This window comes from Seriola dumerili, unplaced genomic scaffold, assembly GCF_002260705.1.
Source record: "Seriola dumerili isolate Sdu_G_001 unplaced genomic scaffold, Sdu_1.0 BDQW01000138.1, whole genome shotgun sequence".
Taxonomy (NCBI): domain Eukaryota; kingdom Metazoa; phylum Chordata; class Actinopteri; order Carangiformes; family Carangidae; genus Seriola; species Seriola dumerili.
Window position 1 is genome coordinate 13632201 of NW_019174393.1, and position 9489 is coordinate 13641689.

General features: G+C 42.7%; 1 protein-coding gene across 1 annotated transcript in view; it reads right to left on the reverse strand.

Annotated features, from left to right (window-relative positions):
* Positions 1–4008: 4008 nt before the first annotated feature.
* Positions 4009–9489, reverse strand: part of sox5 (SRY-box 5) — a 96184-nt gene continuing 90703 nt past the window's right edge. Inside the window, exons 12-15 of the mRNA XM_022749280.1 lie at positions 9104–9206; positions 8352–8525; positions 6923–7139; positions 4009–5912 (exon numbers count right to left, since the gene is read on the reverse strand). Of these exons, the coding sequence (XP_022605001.1) occupies positions 5615–5912; positions 6923–7139; positions 8352–8525; positions 9104–9206 (792 nt within the window). The 3' untranslated portion in view covers positions 4009–5614. The remainder of the gene's footprint in view (positions 5913–6922; positions 7140–8351; positions 8526–9103; positions 9207–9489) is intronic.

The following is a 9489-nucleotide window of genomic DNA, read 5'->3' on the forward strand; positions in this document are numbered from 1 at the left end:
GCTGAAATCATTTTTATGAGACTTTTATGACGGTCTTCTCCTGTTTTAATGATGCTGCAGTTTGTGTCTACATTAGTGTGTTGGACAGGGGATTAGAACGGCTGCCAGAATCAGAGATGAAAGAATAAGAAACAGCTCCACCAGATAAACACGAAGCCTGTTTGTAATAATATGTGGTTTTTGGGGCTTGAATTCAGATCTAATTGTGAGTTTCTTTTTTGCAACTCTGTTTGCTACAAGAATCAAATAAACAGCATTATGTTTTCAAAAAAGAGAATCTAGTTTATTTTATTTTGTGATATAAAACCATGTTTTTTATTGTTATTATTTTGAGAAGATCTCAACCTGAGTGCTGATTAATATGAGTCCACCAGAGTGGCGGGAGTTTTAAACTTTATTGTCTTGTGTATTTTTCTGCAGGAGAAGCAGCTTCATTTATTCTCTTCATCAATAAAAATATAAATAACATGTTGCAATACAGTTAAATGTGATTCTAATATCGTGGCTCATATTTCTTCTGTTTTAATTATACTCTGCAGCACTACAGTATTGTGCGTGTGTGTGTGTGTGTGTGTGTGTGTGTGCGTAGACCCACCTCCTGCATTGTGAAATGTGTACTCACGCAGTCTAAATGTAGTTATATATAATATCTAACAGGCCTGTTGGCCCTGGCTGCTCTGCTGCACTCAGCTCTCTAGCTGCTCTTGTCTCTGTATAATCCCTCCTCCTCATGAATACATTAACGCCGGAGCCTTAAACTCAGCTTAGCTGGCGGCTCAGCGTCACAGCACATCCTATTACCGACTTTAAATCATTAATGTGACATCGTTTTCACTCAATTTCCAAACACCCACGGTCGAAAACTGCATATTTCACTGAGCCGGTGCAGAGAGAGGGCCCCGCTCAAAGTCACACAGTGGAAAACACGCATGCGCACAATGAGACAAACACACATTCTGCTTGTGCACAAGTGCACAAGTTTTTCATCTGAGCTATAGTAGATTTGCAGAAGCAGAAACAGAGTAAATTAATTCATATGGAGAAAAAATGCACAAAAAAAAAAATAAAAACAGGCATTCAAATGTGAAAATGTTCCCTCTGTAATAGTTTTCACTCTTTTGTCTCAACTATTGTGATGGAAATACCCAGTGGATAATTGTGGTTTAAGCTGAGCTAACTCCTACAGTGCACCTTAGGCTGTTGCTGTGTGTGTGTGTGTGATTTAATCTGTGAGTCTAGCCACCATTTGCTTCCTCCAGCATCTCGTGTTCTGCTGACAATAAAGGAAGAAGAAAAATCTGAATCCCCTTTCTGCTCCTCAACTATTCAAACATAAACCTTTTCTCAGGTTTTTACCTCCAGGCTGCCACTGAAAAATTCACAACGCCCAGAGAACAACTAAGTCCTTCACTTACCGTAGGAGTTGTGGATCTGCCCCCATCGAGCCTCTTTATTGCATCAAAAGGGTTTTTTTGTGTGTGTGTGAAGCACTGGTAATTAGCAAATCACGTAAAATCATCTCCTCGGAGTGCATTTAACTGTTTTTATGTGCAGAGCGTCAGACCAGGGGGTGGGGGTTGATTGTGGAACATATGGACACGGATGGGGACAGCATATTAATGGGCGCACTGAGTGGGGTTTTGTGTTTTTAACCCTTAAAAGTGGAGGCATGAACATCCTCAACATCCTTAAGCGAGCATCAATTAAAGATTTGCTTTTAAACTGGCGACAGCAGCACGGGCGGCTGGCATCAGGCACTTTGACGGGGCTGAGAGGACAGTCTTCTCTTCTTTTTTTTCTTCTTCTCTTTTTTTTCTGACTCCCACATTTACACACACACACACCCACACACACACACACACACACACACACACATTTCATCACTCACCCCCCTCTCTCCTCTTCTGCCATGTCCCTTGTTGTGCTTAATTAGGTTATCAGGTTGCTAACGGGCCGTGATTCGGCTCCACGCCTCCCAGCTGGCCCTCTGATTGGAGGGGCAAGAAGGTGGACTTAACATAATTAACACGTTGTTATGGAGATGATTGAATTGTTCGGCGACACATGGGCAGTGCCACCGCCGTGATGGCTCACATCGCATCACTGAGAGGACGACAGAAGGAAATGATGAAGATTTTTCGTGCCAAAAATAAAACAGATGGAAACCATCACAATTGGATTTAAATATCTCACCTGTTCGTATCTGCTCTAAGTCAACTCACTGTAACTCATTTATTCATCTTTTTCTCTCATTAATTTCACATAAATAAGCGAGGATGCATTCACTGTCCTCAGTGATACTACTGCAAGTTTTCCTGTGTTTTTTTTTTTTAAATTTTTTTTTTATAAATAAAGATGGCAGTGTATATTTGTATGTTTATATGAACGTGTTGGAGCTGTAAAGCCATTGTGTGAATGTATGTGTGGAAGCAAAGAAGTGACCAGGACCAGCACAAGTTTTACCGAACACATTGCTGTCTTTATTAGAGCCTTGTCTGGCAGTAATACTGAAAAAAAGTGAACTTAGAACAGATGGTGGTGGCAGCCCACAGCTTTTTTTTTTCCTGTTTTTCTTTATTTCTTTGATATTTTTCTTCATTTTTTTGTGAGAGTACTGCGACTCCTGCTTTTCTGTGGCATGGATAACATCAATAAAAGAGACAGTAGGGAGAGAAAAAAGAAATATACAACTTATATTACACTGTGTTATGAACAAAATATAAATCTATAACTCTATGTTATATTTACATAATTATCTTTCTTGATTTTTCAAGTTGAGATGGTAAGATATTTTTTTTTTTACTTGTAATAATTCTTACTTTGTTTTGAGCTCCACTCATGACTTTGATTGTCTTAAATAATATCATCATCATCATCATCATTTTCATTGTCTTGATATGGGGACAGACCTTGCCAGCAGGGATGATTGACATCTTAATGCCCCCCCCCCGCCCACCCCCCACCCCCACACCCTCCTGATACCCTAAAGAATGGAATGGATCCACTTAGCCCCCTCTCTCCAGCATCGGGTTGAATCATGGTGTGATAGCAGGGGTGACTATACAGCAAAATTAAGACCCAGAGGCTCATCGTGTGGCATGTAGCGAACATCTATAGCGAGAATGATTGTGGGGAATCACTATGTGACAGCACACCTGAAGAGTAGTCATGGCTCCTGTAGCGTCGCGTGGAGCTAAAACAAAGCAAAGGGCTCCTGATGAGAAGTGACTTTAAAGATACTGTAGATACGCCTGGTCGTCTCGCACGCGCACACACACACACACACACACACACGCAAACACACGCACACAAGCACACACACGCACACACATGCACACGCACACAGTGGAACACCCTTGGTGGATCATGGTAAACACTGCTTTCCTATGATTTAAAAAAATCACTGCTATCACAAAAACAAAACGTATGTACAGGATTTTAAATCTAGAATAGTAGATTTCAAGAAACAGAAAAAGGACAGCATAGGATTTGTTTGGTTGTCATGATAATCTCTTCATTTATAATGTATGTGTGTGTGTGTGTGTGTGTGTGTGTGTGTGTGTGTGTGTGTGTGTGTGTGTGTGGATCCAAGCCAATGATGTTCCACTGTGCCTCAGTGAGGCGGCCAAACTAGTAAACGGGGACGGGACTCTTTGTTCACAGAAAACAGTTTCCAAAAGTGATAAAACTGATTTCCCCCCAAAAAAAAGCAAAAAAAAAAGCAAAAAAAAGCAAAATAAAACAGAGGAAACTTCACATTATACATTATTATAATAACCATTACAAATAAAATTATAATAACAATAAAAAAAATTATGTTCTTCTTTTTCTCTGACTGCACAGAGTCTGAGTGCTTTTTAGAAATGGGTGTGGACGTGAAAAGGTTATGTCTTCAGCTCGGAGGAGGGCTGGCGTCGAGTCTGTCAGTCCAGCTCACTGTCCTAACCCCGCCCGCCCACCCATCCGGAGGATTAATACAAAACGAACGCATCAAAAAAAGAAGGGAACAAAGAATGTGAAACAAAGAAAGGTAAAATGACAACTTTTTGTTTAGATCTAAATACCTAATACCAGCTAAATAGAATAATGTTTCATTGACTGTCATAGTTTCATATGGTCATAAAAACCCGATAAAGAGGAGAAAAATAAATTATACTGTACATAACTTACTAAACTTAGGAAACGCTGACCATCCTTATAATTATTGTTAATAATATTATTAGACTAGAGGCAGTTTGAAGAGAAATAATAAAATACAGTATTCAAATACAAACAGAAACACTGACTGGCTGACTTCACCTCGGCTCTGCCCACTGGGGACAGCAGGACGAGCTGATTGGAGGGAGCAGGAAAACACTGAGGGACAGAACAACAGTTGTGTATGTGTGTGCGAGTGAGTGTGTGAGTGTGTGTGTGTGTGTGTGTGTGTGTGTGTGTGTGTGTGTGTGTGTGTGTGCGGGGGGTACAGTAAATAACAGCAGCAGCTCGAGTTGCCTGTCTTTCTGTATCCTGGACATTTTTGCAAAGAAGACGCCCAGTAAACGAGTACACAGAACACACACCGACACACACTCACGCGTCGGATGTTTCGAGCTGAGTGAAGTTCTGTCCCGACAGAGGGGACGGAGCGAGAAGGAAACTGGTGGATTGTCTCACAACACAGTGCTTTCGTTTCTGCTCCGTGACGCCAGAGAGACTCCCCTTCTCCCCCCTGAAAATCCAGTCAAAGTGGGACGGTCCATGCTGCACTGGTCAGTCCTGGCTGGACCGTCCCATTGGATTCCAAATGGGGGGGGTGGGGAGCAGGCAGTCACAAAAATTACAGAGAAAAAAAGGGCAGGGGAAGGGGGGAGGGGACCGCTGACAGCACACTGCGAGGTCGAAGAAAAGATATCTTTTTGTTAAAAATAAACATGTCTGATGTCTTTCAGGTGCTTTACAACAAAAGGGGAAAAAAGAAATGTCTCTTTTTTCTATTATTATTCAAACTTGTAGCACAAAAACAACAAATCACATTCACAAGCCACTTATTGGCACCGTGTACCTGAGTGAGAATATTATAGAACCAAAGAACAAAAAAGCTGTTTTTTTAAAAGTGTCTCTTGATAATAAACAGGTCCGCCATCTTAAAGTGTCATCTGTTAGCCTTTGACAGGTCCACTGCTCCGTCTGTCATTTTCAAATGTCTCCTTTTCTACAAACGGGTCTAAAAGGTTGCTTTCTGCGTGTGACTTTTATTTCTCTTCACTCGTGGCATTACTCAAACTCTTGCAGTAGTACTCGAATATTCCTCAGCAAGCTTCCGAGTCGTCTCTGGTCGTCTCTTCCTCCCAGACTCCAGTTTGTGTAACAGTCAGTGTGAGTGACAGGTCCTGTGCTTCAGTTGATTGATCAGATGCTGGTATCAGGACTCCAGGGGCTTTGGCTCTGTTAAAAGAGTCCATGTTAGTCAGGAAGGGTGAGGGGTGGCGGGTTTCGTGAGAGTGGGACTCAAGGTGATTGGCAAAAGAGAAAGTTTTCTTCCTGATTGGTGGGTTTGGGATTTTCAGGGGAGGGCAGGGGAGGGGGGTAACCAGCTGTGATTGGCTTAAAAATAGGAGGCTCTCACGCCGTCCTATTGGGTGATATGATTCTCGTTATCGCTGGCATAATCAGCCTCTTCGTCCTCGTAGTCGAAGTCGTCGTACACGTCGCCGTTGCTGTCGTCCAGCCGTAGCTCCTCCTCCTTGATGCGTGGCTCGTCTCCCTTCAGGCCGGGCACGTGAGGGTTCTGGTGGTGGTTGGCGTTGGGCTCGGGGCTGCTGGACATGCTCGAATGCTCTGAGGGCATCTGGGGTGAGGGCATTCCCGCCATGGACAGGGCACCTGGGTAGACCACGCCTGCTGAGGACAAGGGCAGCTGACCCTGCTGCCTGTAACACACAGAGGGAAAAGTCTTTCAGCGCATGACAGGCAGCGTTCAGGCTGTGGTGACAGTGTCAAACTGCAGAGTGAGGGTTTTTGTCAAGTCACCCCCGTAAAGGAAATATTCACATGTAATTTGCTCGTTCACTTTCTAGCTGAGAGTAAGCAGAGAAGACTGACATCACTCTCATGACTGTACGGTTCACTTCAGTTGTATGCATTGAACATCAAGATGTAACACGGCTGGTGAGTGTTTCCGGTATATATGCTAAGCTAAGCTAACCAGATGCTGGCTGTAGCTTCATATTGATTTTCACGTCTAACTCTTGGCAAAAAGCAAACTGACATATGTCCAAAAATGTCCGACTATTGCTTCAGAATAAAGGGCTGTTTACTTGTGTTCCCTCAGAACCTTCGTTTTTCTTTGAATAATTTTGAAAAACAGCAAAGTTTAAAGGAAAGTCTGAACAAATTAACATAATGTTGTGTAGCAGAAATATCTAATTTATTTCTGCTTCCCTTCTGTTTCTTCTTCGCCATCACCACCTCTCATATTAATCTTGTGTCTCCTTGTCGGAGCCCCGGCCCCGAGGTTGGGAACCACTGTCCTTGAGCTTTAATTGGATATCATGGCTTATTACAACTACATCTCGTACACAGAGAGATTCAACAGGGAGAATAAAATTTTACTCCTTAACACATACAACAAAGAAAAAAACTATCAGAAAAAAAAGATTAAATTAAATTGCTGAATTTAACCTGAAAAAACAATATTAGAGACGTTATTTCAAACCTTGTGGTTGATGTTGATTTACTGAACATTTATGATATAATATAAAAGCTAAATTCCAAAAGATCTTTTGTTTAAAGCTGAGATATTCAGCATGAGATGTGCCTGTCCGAATAAAAAAAATCAAATGCGTTTAAATAAAAATCTATTCAGATGATAATTAGAATATCAGAATGAAAGGCTAAATTCCACTAAGTATATGACACACACGAAAAACAGTCCTCTTACCCCACACTGAAGTATTGCCTCATTTCCTGTCTGCGGGACCTCATGATGGCCTTGTACTCGCCAATGCGCAGCTTTTTGCCGTCCACCAGGCAGGTGCGTTTTGGCCGCGGCTTGTATTTGTAGTCTGGGTATTTTTCCAGGTGCTGCTTGCTGAGGCGAGCCTGCTCCTCGTAGTAGGGCTGCTTCTCCAGGTTGGTCATGGCTTTCCAGCGTGAGCCTGGACACAGGAGGGGACACGCCGTTAATGAAAATAATGATCGGTTTCGGTCATGGACTGTGTCTCTTTGGAAAAGTGCTCCACCGAGGAGAAAGAGATGAAACTGTGTAAGTGCAATGAAAGTCAACAGCCATGCAGCAAATATAGAAACAAACCATTAAAGAGGGTTCTGATCATTTTATAGGAAGAGATTTTTTTTAAATTGAGCATGAACGTCAGCGTGGACATCAGTTACATCGTGTGTGAGGAACAAATGTCTGTGTGGGGTGTGTGACCCTATATCACATGTGCACACCGTCTCTCATTTGACCGTATTTACACGCACACACCCACAGAAACACACACCCACAGAAACACACACACATACAGATAATGGTGGAAGTTTCACCCACAGAGAGAACGCACAACAGGGAGAACGAGGTGAGTGAGGAGAGCAGGGAGGACGACAGGCACTCATCTACACTAATGAGGACTTCATTTAACCTGCTGTCGTCTCTCTGAGCTCAGTTTCTGCTCACAGGTTTGTAATATCAGTCCACTGCATATGTGTGTGTGTGTGTGTGTGTGTGTGTGTGTGTGTGTGTGTGTGTGTGGGTGTAATCTTGAGCATGTCTTCCCCTGTGTGTTTCATATCTGGTCTGAATTTGCACTTGACTACTGTATGTTTAATGGGTAAAAGCTGTCAGCACTTGGCTGTTCTCTCTCTCTGTCTTTCTGTTCTGCTCTGCGATCTGTTAGCAATCGAGAGAGAGAGAGGGAGAGAGAGAGAGAAGGAGAGCGAGAGAGAGAGAGAGAGAGAGAGGAGGCTTATTAAAACCAGATTTCCCTGTGTTATAAAACGCTTAGGAGCTCTTTAAAATGTCAGGGCCGATCCCAGCGGTCCGGGGGAAATGTCAGGCGGCCTCGCGCTGCTTGTTTAATGCATAATGAATTATATCATCATTTGTCGGAGCTCTGCTCTCCTCAGCCGTTCATTAACAGCCGCTTACACGATGCCACCGCTTGTAAGGAAATCACTGCGAGTGTGTGTTTGTGTGTGTTTGACAAAAGTGGGAAATATAACCCACAGTACATGCATCTTCCTCTTGCTTGGGTTGTACATATGGAGTGGTGGGTGAGGTGACAAGGGAGGGACAAAAGCTCCTGTCGCTCAGATCAGACTGTGTGTGTGTGTGTGTGTGTGTGTGTGTGTGTTGGGGGTGTGTGTTTTACCGAGGATCTTGCTGATGTTGGAGTTGTGCATGTCGGGGAAGGCCTGGAGAATCTTTCTCCTCTCGTCCTTGGCCCAGACCATGAAGGCGTTCATTGGCCGCTTGATGTGCGGCTCGGTGCTGCCGCGACCCCGGGACTCCCGAAATATTCTGGAGTCTGACACGCTCGGGGAGCCTGAGGGGGAGACAGCGGAGGGGTGAGGAGGAGGGGAAGGTAGGACGAAGGGTGTTAGGAGAGGCAGGCAAAAGTCGAACAAACTAAAAACGAATATAGACATTAATGAGGTTTATAGGAAATTTGAAAAGTGAAAAGTGGAAAGTGAAAACCAATCCTGTTCAAATTTGAAGATTTTTTTAATGAACTGAAAGATTAAATATTTATTAATGGGAGGAGAAAATTCTTTGGCTCTTCAAGTTTATAAACCAGAACCTATTCAATTATATGAAAAATGTCATAAAGCTGAAAATGTGCATGTCTTTTATAGAAACATGGTTTTCACATGACACCAACATGCAGTAAATTATCATATATCCTCATAATATTTATACTGTACATGTGTGCACTGATGCAGGAGTGCGGATAGGTGTCGAAATTACACTCCTAAATGTAACAAGAATCACATTTTCCAATGCAACATAACCAGTTCAAAAAAAAAAAAAAAAAAAAAAAAAAAAAAAAAATCACACTTTTTGTCACCTAAATGACTCCAGGCATGAGTGTGTGTCTGTGTGTGTGTGTGTGTGTGTCCCTACCGTCAGAGTCTCCACTCATGGTGAAGTCCAGCATGGCGTGGCTGAACTTGTCCTCCGCCTGCTGCTTCAGCTGTTGACTCAGACTCTCCAAGGCAGCCTTGTCCTAAACAACACAAACAGTTCACAGTCGCAGTCGGTCAGTGAGTGAGTCAGTGACTGTGAATACATGAATGAATGAAAACCACAGACCTGTAGTGATGTAGTGAACTCATTTCCTCTTAAAGCCAAATATAATCAGTCTCGTGGCTTATTTTAAACAGATTTACTGACTCTGATATTCTTTATTTCAGAGTCCAAAACCAAACAAGTCTAACCAGTTTATCCAAAAGAAAATCTGTTTTGAAGATGTTCAAGCTCTTTAACACACGTAACCAATAAAAGAAGGA